Source organism: Channa argus, chromosome 9, assembly GCF_033026475.1.
Source record: "Channa argus isolate prfri chromosome 9, Channa argus male v1.0, whole genome shotgun sequence".
Classification (NCBI taxonomy): Eukaryota; Metazoa; Chordata; class Actinopteri; order Anabantiformes; family Channidae; genus Channa; species Channa argus.
The window spans coordinates 10,887,660-10,911,206 of record NC_090205.1 but is presented as its reverse complement, the minus strand read 5'-3'; the positions used below and the strand labels follow the sequence as shown (position 1 = coordinate 10,911,206).

The window sequence follows — 23,547 nt, the reverse complement described above, 5'->3', positions numbered from 1 at the left end:
CTTTTACCATATGTTGACACCTCAATCTAAGTCAAATAAGGCATTTGTCCCCAAATATCACACACTACTGCTTTAAATATTTTTTATGCTTACTAGGAGTCAATCTTACTATCTAATGTTTTTTAGTGACCCTATTGCACATTTCTAGTGAACTAATACCCATGGTTACTGTGTGTGTTCGCACACACACACACACACACTCTATTTCTTGCCATCTAGCTTTACAGTCAGCCACTTAAAAGCTAAACCTTAATGCACACTTTACAGTTTTGTATCTTATTCTGGCTTTTTTTCTCTAGTGGATATACATTAATAGTACAATAAGTTGCATTTATAAAATATAAATGCATAATATTTGTGACTGAAAAATAACTTAAATGAAATTCAGCTGATTCTGAGTAATGCTCGTGCTTGTGCTTTTTACTCTTATCACCACAACAGTTGGTATATTTGACAGCATCATGTTGTAAAAGACAGTGTTCAGATGGAGAAAATACCTTTGTGTTCACAGCAGAGTTTCATGTCTGTATGGAGGAATTTTCTCTTTGGGTATCCAGGACACTGCAGCACATACAGACACATACAAAGACAATAGTTACTTTATTTACTGCACAACCAAGTACCCACAAATAAATTCACGTTTATCTCTCATGAAGTATTTCCATGGCACAAATAACAATGATGTACAGCCAGATACCACTTGAAAATCATCACCGCTGTTAAACACAGACACGTTGCTACTGCCCGACTCTTGGCAGACGAAGGAATGTCTATGTCTCATAATGGTTTCTGTCTCACTGTATCAGCGTCTGGCTTGGCTGGTGAAGATTTGGGAAAGATAAATCTGTCTTCCTCACTGGTTTGGCATGGTTTGATCTCTTCATCTCTTTCAGCATATAGCAAACAAACATTTTTTCACTCTCCATCGCTTTTGGCAGCCCCCTGTATCTCAAAGACACTTCCATTCTTTTCTTCATATCCTGGTTTGTTTGGCCCCTGTGCTTATCTCAGTGAGCGTAAATGTGGGAAAAACAACAAGGGAACTCACGTTTGATGCTGCCGTACAAAGTCTGCAAATTGTCGGTCCTTAGCATAGAGCTCAATGATGCGTATCCTGTCTTGGATTTCCTGCAGAAACACATGATATCAGTCAAGAGAGATTACATTACATCATAGCAGATAAAGAGTAAACTGAACATTTTACTGTGATTTTTTTAATTAAAACGCTGGGAAAGTCAGTTGGTGACAGAGACTAGAGCTTCTAAACCAGAACCTTTTCTGATTTAATTTGAACGTGAAAAGGTGGCATTCACTTTGTCAATAACTGGAACCCACACTGTTTAATCAAGACACATTTTCCCACCTGCACGTCCATATTAAAAGGTAAAACCACATTCGCTTTTCTGTGTTTCAGCCCTCCATCCAGACTAAATGGCATCTTTCACCCTCCAAAATTGATTCTTTAAAAAAAATCTAAGGCTTAATAGACCTGCTTTGTGATTTTATTACTCTACATAAAGGAAAAAAGTCAAAGAGTGACGTAAGACTTCCTTTTTGTATGTCAGATAAGTCCTAAAAAGACTTATGGGCGCTTCCTGTGGTCCTGTAGATTTAAATGTCAACACAGCTCAAGTGTTTTCATATATGCATATTTACAGGGTGCAAATCCCCTTCGGACACGTCTTGTAAATCTATCAGTGGAGCCCAGAGCCCACACACACCTCCTTGGTCAGTTCACTGTTCTCGTAAATGTGTCGTATCTCCTCGCTGCTAAAGTCGGTGGAGGCCTCAGCACTGGCACTGCTGTACACAGGAACCTCAGGATAACGACGGTAGTAGTGGCTGTAGCCTGTGGTGGCCTCACTCTCATACATGGGGTTGTATTTGGTGGCCCTCTCCAGAGATGGGAGACTCTCTGCTCGCCTGCCAAATGACACAAAAACACGGAAAAATCAGTCACAGGAACCCGAAAAGAAAATAGACTTTAGTGGCTTTGAAGCTGATTAACCTTCCTTAACCTTGGATAAGTCTTTACGTTTACGTTCCAGTCAAGGTGCCCACTATTACAAATCCAGTTGTGTCAGGTGTTTAAGGCTTTTTGGAAAACTATCAATGCCACGTATGTGTTCAGTCACCTCAATCAAATAACCGGACTCCTTTCATCTGTAACTGATTACACAGAGGACAGAACGTCTTCAAACATTAAGTTTGAATGTTTCTGTTCACTTTCAAATGAAACTGTTGGCTTATTTTCATGAACAGAGGTTAGGGAGGCTAATAAAAAAACATATCTTACTGGTTACTTCATCACACACATCTTGGTCTTACGAAGCATAGTATCACATATTTAGTTTCAGCTTGTTCCACATCTTCATTGCAGCTTTTATTCAAAAGGCATTTTTTTTTTTTGTGCATTACAACAGAAAATGGTATAATTTTATACACTGAGTAATGTGCTATCTCTGGAAAAGTTTAGTATTGGCACTAGAAAGTAAAATGCACCAGTTTGTTAGGTTTAAAACAAAGCTTGCCAACACAATTATAGTCAATTGGATGAAGTCCAGATGTTAAAGCTTCTTCTGCAAGCATTTGTTTTGTTAAAGATACAAGTAAACTTCTTTTTATTGATTAATCCACCAATGTCTAGTGTTTAATTCAACATTGGATCTCTTTTGTTAAGCTGTACTCATGTTTCTAAAATACAACACTTGGCATGGATTAAATACTAATAGGCGTTTGTTATGATCAATGTATTGCTTTTGAGTGAGACTGTTTACCGTATGGGGTCTTCTGACTCATCCTTGTCATACTGATCCCGTAACGTCCTGGCGAGGAAGAAGATCACTCCCGAAGCCACCAATAGGAACCCAGCTACGGAGGTGATTGCTATACCGACCACCAGTGGCTCAGACACATACTCTTCACAGTGCTCCCCTCGGTACCACCAGTTTTCCCCAACGCGACACCTGAAATGATGATAGACAGACGATTTCTGGTTTAAAACTGATTAAACTAACAACAAAAGGAGAAAATTGAACAAATAAATGTTGAAATAATGCAAAACTGGTTTGTATTGTGCCTTGACATAGTTAATATTCTGCATGTGTCATCTTATTATTAATTCCTTGTGTTGGTTTAATATTTCCTGTCACCATGGAGCAATGAAACAATTTTGGTTGGACAGTGTGAAGTAAACAACAATCCAACAGCATCTGGAGCTGCCTGCTTGTTTTACGATGTGGTAGTGGGTGTGAAACAAAGGTTACCACTCATCTTGGCACACAGTCTCATATGTCTGTTCATACTTTTTCAATTTAAAGTTCACTAAATACAACAGCCTGAGCAGTGCCAGAAGTTGTGTTTCTGTCACTGATCTGGTTTACTGGCATAGCATCTTACACATCCTATACACAAAAAAGATCTGTCTGGATTTTGAAGCACATGCACACATGCTAAGGCGCACACACACACAAAATGTGCTTTGTTAGTATCACAAGAAAGGCGGGAACAAAAAGATCCAAAATCATTTCAGTGTCTTAAAAGTAGGATTTTAACACAACATCAAGCACAAAGTGTAATTAAGCAGAAATATAATAATACGTATCCTGGAGTTGAGAAATGGAGCAATCCTAACAATAAAACCCAGCAAATGGTACTTTTTATTTATGTACGGAACATTTAATGGCTGATGGTTTAAGTAAGAATGCTGATTTTCATTTCTACCCATAGCTACAATATCAGACACAGTTTGAGTCCTGGTCAGGATTTTTGTTGCATGTCATACCCCTCCGGTCTCTCCCCTTGTCTCTCGTCCGTCAAAAGGCTCTAACATGCCCCTAAGAATCTTGATCTAGACAGAACATATTGTATATAAATCTTTGAATATAGTGAACTGGTTTTTGCAGTAAATCAAGGTGCAAAACAAAACCTCCTTACATTTAGTAGTTAAGGACTATAATTTAGTTGCACCTTTGAAGTATGTGGAGCCAATAAAAAAAAAAAACGAATGCTTGGACTGCAAAGGCCTGCTCCATGAACTGGAGTCATATTTGGAGATTGGTTAAATGTGAAAAAGCATTGGCTTCACAAACACTCTTTCCACACGCAGATCCCTTCCCTTAAGCCCAATTTACCTGCAGATGGCTCCCTGGCCCGGGATGATGTCACATTTGCCATCGTTGAGGCAGAAGTCGGTCTGGAGCTCACAGATGCTTTGACAGGGCAGGCCGTCCACACTGAAGTATCCGGCGTTACAAACACACTCCGCCTCACCCGACCACTTGTTCACCTTACACTCTGCATATTCGTTACAGGCCTGGAACTTACAGGGGTCAGCCTGGTCCCCTTGTCATTAAAGATACAGAGCACATGCAAACACAGTGAGTAAATAGTAAAGCATTTTGAATTGTCGATATGGACAAACGTTTATCTCTTTTACATGAAAAATACATTAAAATGCTTTTTTGCCAAAAGGTTGATCAGAAAACTGCTAAAAACACACACCTCTCTATGGTATATAATAAATATGGCCATATGTCAGTTTAGCTTAGAAAACTGGAGCTACCACCACCTCTAAAGTTCAGCACATTATTTTTACTTTGTGTGTTATATCACACTTTAAAGACTCTTTTGTATCTTCAAACTAAACCATGCGAGTTGTTTCGACCTGTTTCCAGTTTCTGCTGACTGCAGCCATGTGATTAATGAGCACAAGAGTCATTAGAGTATAGCAATTGCATTTCTAGAATTGTTATACGTTTCCTTCTTAAGAATTTGTTAATTTTAAAAGAACCGTGTGTAAATTGATGCTAGAACAAACAGTTCCCGAAATAGTGCAGATATTTTTAGTAATAACTTTAGCAGTGATTTATAATTATGTTTTGACACACATGCAGACACAAACAATAATCTTACTAATACTGAATCAGTCCTGATGCAAGATGGGATTCAGTACTGTGTGCTGGATGTGACACATAATGAGAACTCAGTCATGACAGTAAACTCGAGCGTGATTGCTGTCTGATGTTTCCACAGAACACAAATTTTCACCAAACAGCATACAGATCGATCTCATCTGAATCTCAGCAGGAACGTTAAAAATTCTTCACTGCCCAACCCACGACTTAAGCCTCAGTCTGTCGATACCATCACTAGTGCTGTCCATCAGTGAGCACCTACCCGACTCCACATCCAGCGAGTACTTATCGATGGCCAGGTTCATGGTCTGGTAAGCTGTGTTACAGAAGTCTTCTAGGATCAGATAGACAGTGGTGGTGACTCCACGAGGCACCGGCTTCCCAAATTTCATCCGGCTGTTGACCACAATGCTTCCATTCCTGAAGTTCAGGATCTCTAGGTTCTCAAAGTGACTCAGGTTTGACTGGAGGTAGGGCACAAGCTGGGAAAAGATTTCCAACGGTACAATTTCATTTTACAAATTGAAGGCCAAACAGTGAGAAAAGCTGTGAGTAAATGTGAGGCATTCACCAGCTCTAAAAAGCGTTGCTCCAAAGCTTTGTACTCTGGGGAGCTCTTGTTAAACAGATCCTCAGAAAAGATCATGTTGGTCACCCTCAGGCTGAAGAACACCATCAGTGCTCGTCCAGGGTTCACAGGCATGGCGATGCTGGCCTGGTCTGTGTTGTGTGCTACACCAAATGGGAATCCAGTGCTGCCTTCCTCTGTATGGTTAATGGGACCAAAACCATATTGAACCACATCATAACCCGGGTCTCCAGTGCTGGAATCATCCAAGCCTTCATTAGTGGTCTGCATCTATAAAAATAGATTTATTTGGAAATGAATCTCAGCTAAAATGTTGACTTGTATATATGTGGTTTGCTGGCTGCTGCTGACTGTTGGCGTGGAAATGGGTATTTTGGGGGTGACGTGCACTTTTTTGTGTGTTGCTTTTTGATTACAATTGGTATTATTTGCTGTGAAAAGGCGAGGAGATTTCAAATTCATTTTAACTGTAAATATGGAAGCATGTCAAGATGTTGAAAATGTATTTGGTCGAATTTGCAACATTAAAACTGAATGCTGTGTCTTTTTTCACTTTACCTCCACCACTGAAGGGATGGTATTGTCAGGGTGTCCCTCAGATTCAGGGATAACATCAGAGATACGGGTGAAAGGTATCAACCTCTCTGAAGACCAGGTAGTTGGTTGGACAGGGCTCAGAGAATCTTTCACTGGTGGCTTTGGTCCCTCTTTGTCCACTGGTAAGATTTCATCCTGTGTTAGATCATTTGTCGAGATCTTTGTGGCTTCGGGTTCTTCTTTCCCTTCTGAACCCGCTGCCTCTGTTGCTTCCTCCACACCTCCCTCTTTAAATCCAGATTCCTCACTGATTCCAGATGGTTCAGAGTTTGCAAGAACATTTGTAGCTGGATCTTCCCCAGGCTCCTTGAGGTTTACCTCCACATCTACTGGTGGAACATCTGAGAGGATCGAATCTTCACCTGTTCCATCCACCGAGCCTTCACTGACGGGAAGACAACATATTTCTGCTGCACTTGGCAACTCTGGAGTTGGAACTAGGACAGGCAGACCATCTTCTTCTGGGGTCTCAGTTGTAATTGTTGAAACCTTCATCTCCTCTGGAATCTCAGGCTCATTCACAACAACCTCACTGGGATGTTTTTCTTTGAGCGTTACTATGTCTGTAGCAATCGGCTGCCCTCCCTGTGCTGTAACATCCTTTGTTTCAGATATAGCATCTGAGTCAATGTGGACACCTTCTGTTATCATTCTGTCTTCTGAGGCACTCTCCTCAAGAGACGCAGCCTCTTTTTCTGTAGCTCTGGTTGCCTGAAGCAGGTCCTCCGGGTTTTCTGTACCTGAGCCAGAGGCCTCAGGCTCCACTGCTGGTTCAGGCAGAGTGAAATCCACTGGCAGCTCAACAGAGGGAGGTTCAGCTGGAAGATCTTCAGGTAGGGGGTTCTCTACAGCAGGAGTCTGGACAGTCTCCTTCAGTAACAGACCCTCCTCCTCAATGCCTGGAAAAACAAAGATAAAAAGAATTTTACTTTGCCTGCTGGGCTCCCTTTTCAGAAAATGGCAATGGTTTGATAAACCAGACAAAGTATTGGATTTAAGATAAACAAAATGAGAACAGAAAGTAAAAAATAAAAATAAAAATCACTCATACCTTTCCAAATAAGTCAATCCAAAGCAATTAGAAGTTCTATATATTGTGGTTGCTCCGTATAAATGACTATAAATAATATTATTTTAGGAAAAACTGCATATGTGTACATGACTTTAAAAAAATATTGTCATAAGAGGGGGAAATAAGAATCTAGCTGAAAACCATGTGAGCACTGCCGTTGTTGTTCAGGAATAACACTTACTGCCAGCTTCAGGTACAATAGTGATCAGGGTGGGAGGAGGAGGAGGAGATACGATAGTACTCTCCTCCAGAATAATTATATCCTTCTCTGTTGACGTCATGGTGTTGGTTTCAGAGGGTCCAGGCAGGAAATCATCTTCCCTGTACTCTTGTGACTGATCGACAACAGTGACCTGCATCACAAAGAGACTTTAGGAATGGGAAAAACAGTAGTAAAGAATCCAGCAACTGTTTTATGAATCTTGTCCATTGGATTAACTAGCACTACACATTTTAACATTTTATTTTGCCTTTGTGCACTACCTGAACCTGGGACAAATAAAAACGCAGACTGAATCATTAAAAAACATGAAGTATTTATTAAAGAGAAGACAGATGTAAATGTAAGATGTAAAATTAGGTTTAAAAAAAGAAAGAAGGTCAGCGTGACTTTGGCAACTGCACCACAAATTAGAAATAAATAGAAAAAACTAAAATATACTTGAAAAGTCAGACAGTAAAATTAGGTTTTTATATCACAGCAGACTAAAGACAGTTTAACTTTATAATACGCTCATAACATTTTATACTGAAGCTGACGTGGAACTGCTCACAAGACCGCAAGACAACACTTCTGACACACTGGAAATCTGTCGGCTCTTCTAAAAACCAGATTATTGATTGACTGAGCTATTAATCAGGCATTACACTGCCTCAAACTACACATAAAACAACAACCGATCTGGCAGAGACCTCTGTTTATGAATGAGTTAGGGGATAAATCTGTACAATGTCGGCAATGGTTATTTTCGCAGCTGAATTAATTGACAGCTATGTACTTGTTGGGCATGTTTGTTTTGAATGTATCATATAACAACTTTATTAATTTATTCATGCTTTGACTGAACTATACAAGTCTACAGTTATTTTTGTGACAAACTGCAGCCTCTGTACTTCTCAATGTTCTCTCAAATTAACCACCCGATTCTAATATGTTCCATGTCCGAACCAGGGCAGGAAAGTGCCTCTGTGGCACAGTAGCTCTCCGCTCTTGCCTGCAAATCACTTACTGATGAGAAGTTTGCCAAACTCTCTCAATTCACAAATTAATGATTTTTGTGAGCCGAGCTACAAAGTGAACAAGCAGATGCATGTAATTCGACCTAATCTACGATTACCACCAAAGAGCACAGGCCACCACAAGACCGCACAGCAGAGCCAGACTAAACTCATATGTGCAGTCTCTCTTCTTGACTTGTGTGGTGTACTGTAGCGTTTGCTCCAGAATAGCAGTGGATTATAATAGCGAGAGCCAAGCTAATCCTGAAAGCTTCACTTCATCCTGGCTGGCCAGCTCATCCCCTACCCGCAATGCTTTGGCCTGGACAGCATCACAAGCCAGTTACAGGTTATCGCAACATCAGTCCTGCTACAACCGTCAGCTTCTTTCACGCTAAAGTGATATATCAGCTTTGTGCAGCTGGATAGATTGTTGTCAGGATCTCTGTGGAGGTAATTTGTTACTCACCGTGGCTCCATCTGCAGCATTGACAGGCTCAGGGATCTCAGACACTGTGGAACCAGAAGAGAAACGCATATTAATACAAAGTGACGCACACAAAGTAAATGTGCCAAATAGCCTAAATTACTCTGCCTGCCACAGACTACAAAATATGTTTAACTGTGACAGTTTCAGCACTGACAGCGTTCATTCTGACAGTGTTATCTTCAGCGGTAAATATCAGTACTACAAATCAGTGCTAAAATCTGGAGTGAATCTCGTCCCATGTGGGCCAAGGCTGTTACTGCCAGCTGAAACGCAAATCCAGGCCGGGCATTTAAGTTCCCCAGCCACACATGTCAGCCATATGAGTGCTTGTAGCAATCACTTCAAATGTCACAGCCTATTATTAATGTGAGCATCAGATGGCATCCGTCTCCAGGGGGAGCTCAGTTACACAGTACACTGATGACACGTATTCTCTCCCAAACACAATCAGGGAGAAGTCTCACAGGAGGAGCGTTTGTCCACATCGTCACATGCTTCAATTTCACATTTCGGTGTGCTAACCTACTTACTGACTGGCCAAATCTAACAGATGCAGTGGTATAAAGCATCTGAGGAGTTTGCATCAATTAAAGGGAAACGCCACCAATTTTAGAGAGCAAAATCAGTTAACAGATCCTTCCAGTGCTTCTGCATATGTGGAAAAAAGGTTGTATGAAATGTTTGGTGTCTCTAGAGCAGGGGTGGTAAACCCTGGCCCTTGAGGGCCACAACCCTGCTTGTTTTTTAACTATCCCTGCTCCACCAGGATCAGGTGTGTTCAATGAATCAGAAGATGGATGATAAGGGTTGTGCTGGAATAGTTGGAGCTAAACGAAGCCTGATCATCTGCCTCCCATGATGCCACTTATTAAAAATAAAAATTTGAGGTCGTACAGTTGGAAAGAAATGAGCTATCCAGACCTCCATAGCTGCTCCTCGTCTCTGCTAGAAGCTCAAGGCTACATCAGCTCCTTCTAGCACAACAAACTCAAATCTCCAACCAAACTGTCAGCTGTCGTCATGCATTGTGGGTAATCGGGGAAGAATACATGGAATAAGACATCGTAGTCTACTTTACTGTACACTCACTCACACAGGGAATTCCCTTCTAGTCTTTGTCAACTTTCAAAGACAATAAAGAATATGTTCAACAGCAAATGAGATGGAGACAATGTTAGACATATTTATCTCTGGTTGTGTTGCAGAAAGTTGTCAGTTGTGAGGCTGACAGTGTCATAGGAGTGCAATGCAATCAAACAGAGGAATGAGATGTCGTAGGAGGCCAATGATATCAAGAGTTAAGTGTAGTTAGGGGAAGGCAAAGAAACCTGAGGTCTCAGATTTCAAATGTCCCTTTTGCAGAGTTCTCCTTCGCAGACCATTTAATGACAAGGATTAAACTGTAGGACAAAAAAAAGTACATATATAAGTAATGAGTCTGCTATTTGTTCATTAAAAATGACCCACTTTAGGGCAGAAAATTCTTAGAAATATGTGTCTGTCCTCTTTGAAAGAAAAAGCAGACAAAATAAGAAACAGATGAGACTATTAAAACCCTGGAATGTTTTCTCAAGTGTTGTAGCGTATGTTCAATCAATGCTGGGTCTACTGTGTCTCTATTTGATATGACATTTTGGAGACAGGCCCTGCGTTGCATGCACTTCCTGTGCCAATGCCTTTCCAGTGCCATGCCAATAAAAAAAAAAAGTTATAATGGAGGCAAGTGTGTTCTGTTTAAGTGCAAAGAGCCCAGGAGCCATCTTACCACTCTCCGGAGCTTCTGTGGCAAAACTTTTCACCTCGCCGATGGTGTACACAACTGTGGGGTGCTCCTTAACCTCATGGTACGAGTTCTCCACCAGGTTTGACTGCAAGGTCAGGTAGTCCAGTTGGTCATTGCTCACCCCTGTGCCAACATCCACATCCACAGTGACAGCATAGTCCACGACCACACCATTGAGCCTGGAGACACAAATGCGTTATAGTTACATCAAGTACACACATACTGAGAAGTCTCAATAATGGGCAATAATTCCCTATTATCATTAATACACCAATCATGTTGTATGAACATGTATTGTGACTTTTTTTTAAAAATGTCTTCAGGTAAACAATTATGGTAGATCTCAAATACTGAAATTTCTTTCATTAATACTTGGTGATTAAGTAGAACTACAAATAAAGAAACGTGTTGCTGAACGTCCCAAGAGCAGAGAGAAGATAACCTACTTTAGACCCAACACAAAACAGAAGCTCAGCAAAGTTTTAGGGACTTTTGCAAAATTTTCTGATGTCTTTTCCCGCCCCTTCATTTTAAATTGGTACCTGAAGCTGAATATGTCTCAATGAACCTTATTCTCCACTAGAGTGGTTGTTGAGTGAGTAATATAAACTTGGTGAAGACATTTTTTAGTCAATACACTAGTCTACACTTTGCTGATAATCTTTTTATCTTCAATCTATAAATAGTTTTACAACAAGAAAAAAAAAAGCAGATGTCATTCAAGCTTTTAACGTCAAACTGAATAAAAATGTTGCAGAGTCCTCAGAAAAGACTGATGACCTGAGAGATTTATTCCCGCTTCAAAAGTAGGAACTCAGTCAGCACAATGATCAATATCATCATGATAAACATGGAAACTTCACAAGAAATTCCAGACCCTGGAAAAAAAACATCTCAGTGAGCCTTTATTTGACTACTGGGAGCCCTCCACTCTGACCTAGTTTGTGGAGTTTCTGGCTACAGCTGAGCATGTTTCAGCACACACTCATCACACATAACGCTGCTCCCACTGTGAAAGCAATAATACCATGTGCAGTTAGCAGCAGCATGCAAGATCAATCACAGGTTCAGGATGAGTGCAAATGTAATTCTCGCCATAGCTAATGTTTATATGTCTGCATATGTCTGTGTGGCCAAAGTACAAAATAAAGACCAATTAAAACCATTTACTTGTTGCAAAGAGTACTCAATGGCAAATAAGTAAATTTACCATCTATTACACAGATTGTAGATGCTTGTACTTGGTTATTTAAAATTTTCTATTACTTTATAATTTAATTACATTATATTTCAGAGGAAAATATTTATTGTATTTTTTACACTTATGTAATGAAATGGTGACTGCAGTTACTAGTTTCTTTGCAGATTAACATTTTACATTAAATTGATTGATTAGCTTATAAAAAACTGTCACAGCATTACCTATTATTTACATTTTTGTCTATTTAATATTTTTTTTCTTTGCATTTTTTCACCCGACACCCTCAAACCCATTCCTGGGTGCCGTGAGGTCGTAAAGCCTTTATAATCGTCTCTATAGAAGAGCACCTGCTCACTCAGTTGGAACAATCCTTATCCCACTTAACAGGTGAGCGACCACACTAAGACCATTAACACAGGCAACTAGTGACACACCCTAACACGTGCCACGCTCACAGGTAAACACAGTGTGAGATTAAGGTGATGCCACACACACCCGCAAACCTGCAGCTAAGGAATAATTGATAGGGATCCATGGTCTTAAATACAAGGCAGGATAGGCAGAACTATTCAAGGTCAAACTAATAAGAGTACTGATGACTCACCCTTGGGCATCCTTTGGGGGTCTACATTAAAAAAAGGAAAATTATTAAGTTCTGCACAGAGCTAAAAAAAATTTTCTTTAACATGAATTGGTATTTTTGGCTATAATCTGTGGACAGATGTGTGGTCCAGATCCTCACCTGAAGTCCAGCACAGACACACTCTTAAATCCAGGAAGCCCCTCCAGAGCATCCTCTATCTGCAAAAGACAAATCAGGCAACATAAACAAGCCTCACTTAAAGTTTTTATTTAATAGGACAGGGCTTCATAAAAATGTCCTGACAAAATAAATCAGATTATTGATTATTTTGTTAGAACTAGCTCAAAAGTATTGTGGCATTGCACCACCATGGTCAACTCACAAAGGAACTGTTTTTGTTTAGAAAACAGAAAAACTCCAAGGTGAGAGTTACCTCTCTCCCTCTCTCTCTATTTATTTAAAAAATAAAAAAATAAAATCCCAGCTCCCCGTGGTGTGTGCTGGTGTATGTGAATGTATTCAGATCACATGTATGTAGCAGATATTATGCATTAGTATGTCACGTTGTGTGTTGAGTACCTAAACAAATCTGCTGAATTGTGTTTTAATATCTGTAAAATCAATTTGTCTTCAAATATAAACAGCTGTGCAAAATCCTATTTATTCCCAAGACCTAAATTTGTACTGTCAACACAACAAAGCAAATGTGTACCATACATCAGTGCTTTTTGAAAGCTGGCCGAACAGCGTGGGTTTAACTACTGCTGCTGTTAAAGGGCCTGTTATTAAAACTAACAATGCAGTTATCACAGACCATAAAGCAGGAGATAAAGCAGGAGCCAAGACACAGTACAGCAGCACAGTGGGGAGTCATTAAAGAGACAGAAGCCAAACCTTTCCAGCGAGCTGCCTGCTGAGTGTTTGGTAGTGGAGGCTGGATGAATCCTTGAGGTCATCACTGTACATCTCTCCAGTCAGGAGGATGCTCAGTTCCACCACCTGCTCCAAAACAGCCGATGTGGGAGGCATCACAGCAATGTCATTGTCCAGCTGGGCCACGAGAAAGAGAAACAGTTGCACTGTAGTACAGATGCAGATACAAACATAAAAAAAGTCCAAACATTCAAGGTGTATGGGTTCGTGTGTGCTCACTGTGCTCTCCTCCACATCTGGAACCAAGGTGGCAGCTTCTTCTCCCTCTTGGTCTTTGGCTAACCAGTGGTTTAATTTGTGTGAGAAAAAAACAAAAAAAAACATTGTTTAGTTAAAGTGGATGTAAGCTTAAACCTTTTGGAAAGTGCTCTGATTCCTGATGGCTGCACGGATTAGACGGTCGTGACCCCAACTACTAAATCTCAGCCTGAAGTGGCCTAAAGCCAAGCTCACTCATCAAACACACTGACAAAGATACACTAACATACTGCCCAGAAAGCTGGAAACCAGGAATCAGTCCTACAGAAAACCAAACTAAGGCTGTGATGTGGCTACAGCTACTTTATCAGTTTCCCTAAAGCAGAGATGTCAGGAGTGTTACTGACCGAGCTCAGGAGCCTCTGCAGCTTCGCTTATATCTGGTGTTTCAGTGCTGTCAAACAGTAGAAAATTGGTTATTCAAACTATATGTCACATTACTTAATGATTAAAAACAAAAGAGAATGCACAGTGCACAGGCTTCAAAGGGTTATCAGACTATGGCTGCTCAGACAAAACCTGTTAGAAGAATAAATGAATGAGTTGGTTTTGTTTTTGAATAAAAAATAAAATAAAACTTTCAATATAAAGTGAAAAAACAAATATTCTACAGTATAGTTTGAATGTCAGCAGGAGTCCAAAAATATACAAATCCAAAAGGAAAATTAAAAGCTGAAGTTTATGCATGGTAACAAATGAGTGTGAATATGAACAGGTAAAAACAACCTTACCTGCACATATGCTGCCAGGACCTGGTGGGCTCACTACAGACAGTGGGAAAAATGACATGTTTACAGGCTTAATCTTAAAAAAGTAATGACAGAATTATTGTGAAGTTGGAGTGGAATTTACCTTTTCACACCTGGCAGTGACATTCTCTGGGAAAAAAAGTTTATATTTAGTAACCGTATCACCGACTGGCAGAATGGTTCATTATGACCTGTTAGCATGTATTAAATCATTAGCCATCCATTAACCTTTTTGACCAAGGCCTGGTGCTCCTCTGATTGGCTGAAGTAGCTGCCAATAGCCTTTGCTGTAATGGTTCCCTCCTGACATTGGCTCATCCAGGACTGGTACTCTCCTTGTCCTGGGAGGCGGTCCCAGAAGATCTTGAAAGCCTCCCATATGGTCTCCTGGCACACTGTTGTGGGAAAGACGGCATCCACTTAGAACAATGTCCCGAACACATGTGTAGCTATGCTTTCCAGCTCATTTTTCTTAAGAGGACCCCATAGCACCTGCAAATGGCTCTTTAAGGTTCAGAAGGTCGAATCGGAACAGTTAAATCAGTGGGGGATTAATATCATCTTCAAATTCATCAAAAACAGTGGCAAGTAGAAATATAGCTAGAAAATCTGATGCCCACATCTGTGTCCACTGCCATGTTTTCTGTTAGAACTCTCATCCATGAGTCAGCCTACTGGGCTCTGATCCAGAGTCAGTGCACAGACATATGCTCCAGTGTCCTCACTAAGCAGTGATGTCTGTGAGGCCTGAAACCAAACTAGCTTACATAAACAACACCAACAAGCTTTTTCTTTTCTTTTCTTTTTTTTTGTAAGATGAAATCATTGACAGGAATCCCCCATTTTCTCCACTCACACATCACAGTGACCATCAGAAACAAAACAAGTTTCTATTCTGTTGATTATTTTCAAATCCTCCTGCAGAGGTAGCCAAAGTACATAAAGTCCATACTCAAGTAAAAGTGCAAGTATTCCACAACAAGCAAAAGTACCACTTCAAATATTTTCCTTATACAAAAATATTACGTACAAAAACAAAAAAATTGAAGAGAGTGTAACTGCAGAAGTTTGTTGTGGAAAACTATATGTACTGACAGGTGGTTAAATCGGTCAAATATTGGATTGGGTGGATTAAAAAGTACAGTATTTTACATTGAACTGTAGTGGAGAAAAGGTAACATAAAATAGATATAATAATGTATAATTACAGTACAGTACTTAAATAAAGACCTAAATAAATAAATGTACTTATTTTCTTACAACATCTGGACTCCTGCCCACCTGTTGTGTACTGTAGCTCATACACACTTTATCTTGAGGCATCAATTTAACCTAATAACTCATATCACACTGAAACAAATATTCACTTAGTGGACACAGTAATGGATTTGTTTCAATTCTTCAGTAAAAGGAGCATTAGCACAATGTAAAAGTACCAGTTTTCAAGTGCAGAAGTATTTTCAATAAATAAAGTATCAATGGTAAAAGTACTCGTAATAAAGAGGGATCCCTGTGAGTGTAACATTTGTCCACTGGATGTCTAAATGTAAATGTAAAGATTCTATTATTTGTAGCTCAGTATTTACATGTATTTTATTTAGCAAACCCTGTTTATGATCATAATAATCGCAAAATGATTAATAATCCAACGATTGTCAATCTTTGCGTGTAAATCAAATACAGCTACTGAGTTAAGCCTGGTTTGGTTAAATCAGCAGGCAGCATTAGTTGGGTCTAAGGTCTGAAAATGACAAGAGGCAGAGGGTGTGGACAATGTAGCTGCTGCTCCTCGGTGGTGGGCTCTGGGTTATGATAACAGATATGAGCATAGCTCCATATGACAGTACTGCAGGTGTTTCATTGTAATGTAGGTTTTGACAAGACAGACAAATGGAGGAAATACGATGCACAATATTTGTCTCTAGCATCTATTTTCATCCTGTTTTTTAAGGCTTTATATCGGCATTTTTAACGGTAAAACTGGTGGAGTTTAGGTGTGTTCATCTCAAAACATGGCCACATTAAACAAAAACTGTGAGCAAGACTAAGACGCTAGTGGTGTAAGAGAGAGGTTTCATTTGTATTCATTTGCTGGACTGACCCCGTAAGGAGACATCTACCTGACGCTGACTAGTCTGTTTCCATGCTAAATCTCATAAGGCCTAATTGCTACTGATGATACCCTCCCTGTACGGTAAATGCGGCAAAGGTTAACTCCCCTGCCTACTGGACAATTCTTTGCACAAGACACACAAGCAAATAGATAATCTCAGAAATTCAGTTTGCTCTTTTTTTTCCCCCTCCTGACACCACTTCCTGTTTATTGCACCTTATCTAACCTGACGCTGACTTTATGAATATTCCTCTACAGTGACCTACACTTACCTCTGAGATGAAAGTAGCTCAGATGGTTTGCAACAACTTGCTGAGCGGTCTCTTGTGCACACAGTTTGACTCCACTTGGGAAAAGGATGTTCCTTTTCCATCGAGAGAGGACCCCATGGCCTCTGTGGGCTACCTTAACATCGGAGACACGAACGATGTGTGGAAACCCTGGAGGCTCCTGAATGTAAGACAGACTCAGGTATCCCATTGCAGAACCTTCCAGTGTTGCATCTGGGTTACCACATTAAAACACAAACACATTGAGGACCTAATGTTTGCTTGTGCTTTGGGGAAGTAATAGACAGGAAGTGACCTATCATACATACCTGTGCTTATGGCCAAAACCGTGACCACAAAATTGAACACTGCAGAATAGGAAACACATTTCCACAATAGGAACCTCATGTTCAATCTGTAATTGCTTTTAAATCAGTGGACTAGGAAAAAGATCAAGTAGATACGTATGTGCTCCCAAGTCACGTATCAGCGATGTGAGCAACTTCTTACAAGTTTGCAGTTTGTGTAGAATTCTCCCAAAGCAGAAAAATACCACAACTCCATCCAGAAAACATTCAGCAATAAAATCACAAGCTGGTTTCCTGCTTTCCCCTGCAGGTGAAGAGAGGTGTGTCCCATGGTGTTGAGAGGACAGTTCCTGACTCAGGTACGTAGGCAGATGGCTCTTTGAGAGAGGGGGATTTTTTAATGCCATCTAATCCTGTTTACTCTAAGCCTTTTAGAAGTGCTCACCAAGAAGTTACTGGAGCAACACTGGGTAGGGAGGGTTCTTAGACTGGAAACATGGACGGAGAGGAGACGAGAAAGGCCACAGAAATCAAGACAAAGGAAAGAGATGCACTAATACATAAAACTGCACAGATTGTACAAGTACTATATTTCTAGCCGTTTGGTTTTAATGTCTTATGAAAGACCTCTTAAATCCTAATGCCAGTGCAGAGCCTTGAACTGTGGTCGCTTACTTTAATTGTTGTTGCACCCTGCCTCCTAATCAAAAATGAAGAGAGAGAGTAATGATAGTTAAAAAACTCAAAACATATATTAGTAAAGCACTTACCAAAAAAAAAAAGGTGATATTTTGAAGAAATTCTCACTACACTCTCAATCGCACAGAAAAATAAGTAATGAGCTTAGGAGCAACAACTGAAATCCTCTCCCTCTGCAAATATTGACAGCACAGAGTTATAGGCTTAGTGATGAGCCGGCCTCTAACCCCAAATTCTTCCTGTGGGATTTATCTCATTTTGAAAAGGGAAATCTGCCCATTCTCATCTTTAAGTAGCGGTCTTACGACCAAAGAAAGAAGATCGGAGAAAACTGTGATATACGCTGACAGGGGCATAACAAAGAAGGAATTTTACATCTCATCTCGTAATATTCATGAGGATGTTTTGTGTTTTAAATCTGGTTTCTGTCAAACCTCTACAAACATGCTACACATCAGAGAAATGCTAATATCTAGATGCTAAAAACCTCAGGACATTCGGCAGGTGAGTTTCCTGTTTTCATGTTAGAATGATAACACCAACAAATATCACTAAATATATAGCACATTTGAAGCTAAGAGGAATGTCAGAAGTTTTGGGAGCATGTGTTCATAAACCAGTGTTGCATAACTGAAAATGTTCACTTTATAGAGCGCTGGGGGTGTAAAAGGAAGGGATTTACAAATTCATTAGGATTCATCCATTTGGGAACAAGGAGGTTAGTGCAACAATCTAAATTATCCAAAATTGAATGAAGAATTCTCAATCTACATCTGCAAATGTCAATGTCATGGTGGTGCTAGAAGATAAGTCGTAGATCACCAGTAGAGGAGACCTATTGTTGGATAAATCTGCTTTGTATAGGTGATGTTAAAAATGTTCCTGTACAGCGATGCATTATCACAAATGAGAATAATAATACCAACAGAAAAATTAGTGAGCAGCATTTTACCGTTGGAGCTGGTTGAGCCTAAGCTGCTCTCAACTATTATTAACTTTAATTGAGTTCAGTGTTTTCCTATTAAACCATGTACAGCAAATATTACTAACATTTTGAATTATAGATACTAATGGATTTAAAATGTTTCTGAGCCTGTGATGATTTATACATACAATACTTAAGTGCCTTGATAAATACTCCATATGAAGAAGAGTTTATTTGATGATGTTCTTCATGGTGCAGGTACCAAGTCAAATACCTGCTTATGTTTATTGTGCAACCACTGACCAATGTTTGTCCCTGTCAGGCACAAACAGTGCTTGATCCGGTAACAGGAGATCATGGAAGTTTACAAGGGCAAGCAATTTAAAAGCCTACATGGCGTACGTGGCTTTAATCTGTCAATTCATTTATTGTACGTTTATATTCCTAGAGGAGTTATTTCAGTGACACTATGAGACTTATTTTTCTTATTCTATTGTCACACTAAGTGCAGATTGCGTACAGGGCTCAATAATCAAAGGTTTGGGTTATACAGTGCAGACTATGTGGACACAAAGCTGCGGTGCAGAATGGGAGGGGGATTACTCAGTCAGACTGAAGGCATCTGAAAAACGGACACTAAATACACCTAAGCCGACCATGTGACCCTCTGAACAGATTAAATTGCCAAACACTGTCCTGCTTAGATGTAAACTGAAAGATGATGTATACTGACGCTTTTTGGCTTTAGAAAAAAGAAAGTTGTCGCCAGTGGTCAAAAAGAGAGTTATGAAGCACACTGAAAACTTATTTTTTGGAATACTTGCCAAAGAAAATGTCTAATACAAAAAACTATATCAACCAATTCATTTACAATTTGGCCTAAAGGTTTTTAATACACTATTGATACTAGAGGCATTTTGGATTCAAATCTTGTACATTCATCCAACACAATGCCTATTAAGAACCCAGAGGTCACTGAAGTGTTAAGAGAAGCATCAGAACCCAAAAAAAGAAAAACAAAAAAAACAAACAAACTGAACTTTATAATTCTTCTTCTTGGATTCTAATTAATTCATTAACGATTCAGAGCAATGAAACTTCAATACCTGTGTCATTAATTGACACTGATTTAGAAAATGCAAACAATTTACTGTTGGGTGCATTGATTTCACATTGACTTCAGGTACTATTGTTGTGTTCCAATGTTTTTTTAACATAACCACACATAGACAGAGGCACGTGCAGCTACTGTATGCTACAAATAAAAGAGAACATAGTGCTTCCTGTCGCCCAGGAAAACAGACAGGGTAACAATAAGTGAGGCACTAAGTGACTAAAGAAACTCTTTTCTTCTTCAATATATATCCAACAATGGACAAAAGACTGAAAGTGTCTTCTGTGTTGTGGGATAGTCTCCAGTTCCTGAGGCTGCAATGCTGTAACCTTAATGAAATGTTTAAATCCATATACAAAGACACACAAATGTATTTCAAACTATGGCTATGTTTTAGGAATCGAAATCTAGTGAGCAGATCATCCAGTAAAGGTGCTGTGATGCGAATGAATAAACACATAAACGAGACATTGTTATTAAGATACTAACCCACACATGTTATGAACTCTCTAATAAACATCAGCTGAGCACATGATTCCTTTGTAAACTTAAAACTGCTGTTCAAACAATGGCTTTACCATTGTTGCATTTCTACAAAACACCTGGTAATTCTACAGAGAAATGTAAATACAAATAATTATTTTTATAAAATATAGTTCTGCATAAAACAATCAGTGAAATGTGAGGGTGTACAAACACTTATTTGTCTACACTGACTCTACCTGTACTTTACATAAGTCTTTTTGGCTGAAATAATACCTACTTGACTTAATTAATGCCTATATATTAATTCAAAGGACCAACAACATATAGTCGAAGGGTTACGCTTTGTTCTAGTTAACGCATAAAAACAGTAACAAAATCTAATTTACAGAAAATATTTTCATACAGTTCACAATGTCCATTGCTCAGTATGAGCAGTGATAGTGGCAACAGGAATGTTATGCACTGAGCAGCAGAGCTGCATTTGTCCCTATCTGTTAATATCCCGATTCTGATGCCGATAAAGGTTAAGTACCAGATCTCTGATTTCGTCACGTTTCCTTCGCACCTGCTGCCGTGGGAACCATCGTTCTAGGTGTAGAGGGAGGTCAAAGTGCACCACGGGGTCCTAAAAGAAGAAATGGAAACTTGACTTTCCCAATAAATCATTAAGTTTTAACCCTAACATCACAATCTTTAGCTGTTGTGTTTGTTTGTTAACAAGGCTGTGTGAGCACCAAAAACCTTACCTTTAAAAAACTCTCAACATACTGCAGCAGGTAGAGGCCGCAGTCACTGCTATTGTCCTGGAGGGGAACTAGGCAGTGCGAGCTTGTCAACTGATCAGGACCAAAGGCTCTGGTTGAACCACGACGGACCTCCCATTCTGACTGCAAGTACCTGAGAGACAAATATGTACGATGATACATATTTGACTGTCTTCATTGAAGCGTTTAGCATCCTAAACGCTTCAATGCAGACACTCATGCAGCAACAGATGCATTAAAAGGGTTTATACTTACTCCCGCAAGAGTTTGAAAACCCGTTCGTGAAGAGAAAGTTTGAGGGAATCCATGATGAGAATACACGGCCTGCAGAGAGGAGAGCCACATCAATCGTTCAGTGTTTGGGATTCTTTTTTGGTTTGTATAACATTACAGACCTTCAAAACAGAGCAAACTCTTCACAACGTGGTATTTGCAAATAACCACCACAACTCTGTTGTATTTGTGTGTTTTGTATTTGTTTTTATCTGCGTAAGAGGAGCTGCAGCTTACCACAGAAACAATTAGACGTGATAGATGCAGTGAATATAAGACGTGATATACTTTCTGAAGTTAGATGTTAACTGCAATCAGAATACACTGTCTTTGAACTGTACTGACCACGGGTAACAGAAGGACAAAAACTCAATTACTTGCCTAAAAAGCACACCACTATAACTAGAAGGATCCATTCTGTGCATGATGTAAAATGTACTTTAAGCAGAAACGTAAACTTACTCTATCAAAAAAATGATTTCTCTGAGTTATTGATAAAAATCTAATTACTGTATTTTAAGAATCATTAAACTTGGTGCTGTTAACATGAATAACAAATACCAAATAATAAATAAGGTTTCTGTAGAAATCCAACATATTAAGGACCCACGTTTATAAACCTACAAACTATGTCAGTTCTACTTTGAAACATTTTAGTTAGTAGCAATAAAAAAGCAAGTGCTGGGGCTGCACATCTGTAAAACTAACATGATTAAAAGACACTCAAATCAAAGGGTCGCAACAGCAAAATTTGTTCTGCATTTTGATTTGGCATGTTTTTTTTTTTTTACGCCGCATGCCTCCCATTTTATTCGGGTTTGGGAGGATGGGGCCACACCTGGTGAGGTAGGATTCGAAACCTTGCCCTTCTGTATCCCCACCCAATGCGCTACCACTGAGCCACCAGGCCCCCATTTGTTCTGTAAATATAAGCAATACCTCAATATATGCATAATAATTAAGATTAAATTGATGCTAAATAAAAACAGAAAATAGTAATATTAACAACAATAACCATATTCTGAGAGATTTCATGTGTGACCGTTCTCATTATGCAGCAGTCACTGTTGCAGGATGATGGTAACTGTGTTCCTCACCTCTTGCAAATAGCCTTTTTCTGAAACGTCTGCTCTGTACAGTTCTACAAACAAAGCACATTTTAGGCTGAGCAGATTTTGAAGAACAAATAAATAAGAACTGTCAAACATTTGTCTGAGAGCTACAAGAAAATAACTGTTGTTGATCTTGAAGAAAATAATTTCGAAACATTTCTCACCACTGGACCAGGTGGCGAGTCTTTGGTGGATTCTTCTTGAGCATTTTCTGAAACATACCAACAAGCACAAACACCAACACATAAGTCAAAGAAGTAGAACACAGAGATCTTTGCAAATAAAAAAATGACGGTGACATAAAAATGCATCGTTTATCCACACCTACCTGTGTCTGTGCCCACGCTGTCACTGTGGTTTAACGTGGGTCGTGTATCTGTGTCGCCATTTGGGCTTTTAGACCCTTGGGCCTCATCTTGGTCCTGTGACTCATCTATCTCACTGTGGCATTTTGCCATTTGCGGATCTGGGCGAGTCCAGGCCTCCACTTTCGGCTCCTCCAGGCCAGGAAAGCAAATGACAACTAAATACCAATGAGCCCTAAATCAACAACAGAGCAAGATGATATGTAATGCGAATTATTGAAGTAATAATAATAGTCTACACAATACACAATTTCATGTATTAAACTCACTCCTGATTGACAGGGACAAACAGAAAGTCCTTTTCAAAGATGTCCACATGGCGTGTCCATGTCTTTACCCGCTGATGTCGCCTCTGCCTCTGACAGCTGTGTGCACACAAAAAACACACCAGTTGTTTCCCTGTGCCCTAACACATACTGGCAGACACAAATGAGTGTACAGAAACTGCAACTCCTGGGTCTGAATAAACATTTTTGAGTTCAAGTCTTTTGAGCATGAAGGGTTACACACTGAGAGTGCACATATGGGGGAAACTAAGGGAAAGTAATTTATGCCAAAATGTAAAACTGAAGGCTACACAAAGCTGATAACGTCTTTAACTACAGAGCATTTTACTTCTGTTATTGTGATAACTTTATATTCTTTTTTGCTATATTAACAAATACACATTCTGGTTGTATGTTGTATGACAAGAGAAAACCCTAAACACTAGAAATAAGGACGATAAAAA

The 23,547-nt window shown here is 39.5% G+C and overlaps 2 protein-coding genes across 5 annotated transcripts in view; both read right to left on the bottom strand.

Moving 5' to 3' along the window:
• Nucleotides 1-497: 497 nt before the first annotated feature.
• Nucleotides 498-20,924, bottom strand: impg2a (interphotoreceptor matrix proteoglycan 2a). 3 transcript variants are annotated; one of them, XM_067515355.1, is made up of 20 exons: nt 20,836-20,924; nt 14,618-14,784; nt 14,493-14,518; nt 14,372-14,404; nt 13,988-14,034; nt 13,602-13,660; nt 13,344-13,499; nt 12,609-12,667; nt 12,471-12,491; nt 10,648-10,844; nt 8,862-8,905; nt 7,356-7,527; nt 6,064-7,001; nt 5,488-5,775; nt 5,179-5,398; nt 4,134-4,344; nt 2,778-2,966; nt 1,722-1,923; nt 1,049-1,128; nt 498-561 (listed from the first exon to the last, which is right to left on the bottom strand). In XM_067515355.1, exons 2-20 carry the CDS (start codon nt 14,705-14,707, stop codon nt 519-521), a joined length of 3,075 nt encoding a protein of 1,024 aa, XP_067371456.1. In that variant the 5' UTR covers nt 14,708-14,784; nt 20,836-20,924; the 3' UTR covers nt 498-518. The 3 variants fall into 3 exon arrangements, with proteins under 3 accessions (XP_067371456.1, XP_067371454.1, XP_067371455.1); XM_067515353.1 differs by lacking the exon at nt 20,836-20,924 and adding an exon at nt 16,775-18,792; XM_067515354.1 differs by lacking the exons at nt 12,471-12,491; nt 20,836-20,924 and adding an exon at nt 16,775-18,792.
• Nucleotides 19,891-23,547, bottom strand: part of senp7 (SUMO specific peptidase 7) — a 16,330-nt gene continuing 12,673 nt past the window's right edge. The window contains exons 17-23 of one of the 2 annotated variants that reach the window (XM_067515356.1): nt 23,087-23,182; nt 22,781-22,992; nt 22,617-22,663; nt 22,438-22,481; nt 21,323-21,391; nt 21,050-21,200; nt 19,891-20,928 (exon numbers count right to left, since the gene is read on the bottom strand). In XM_067515356.1, the coding sequence (XP_067371457.1) occupies nt 20,791-20,928; nt 21,050-21,200; nt 21,323-21,391; nt 22,438-22,481; nt 22,617-22,663; nt 22,781-22,992; nt 23,087-23,182 (757 nt within the window). In that variant the 3' untranslated portion in view covers nt 19,891-20,790. The remainder of the gene's footprint in view (nt 20,929-21,049; nt 21,201-21,322; nt 21,392-22,437; nt 22,482-22,616; nt 22,664-22,780; nt 22,993-23,086; nt 23,183-23,547) is intronic. The other variant, XR_010915149.1, reaches the window with a different exon arrangement.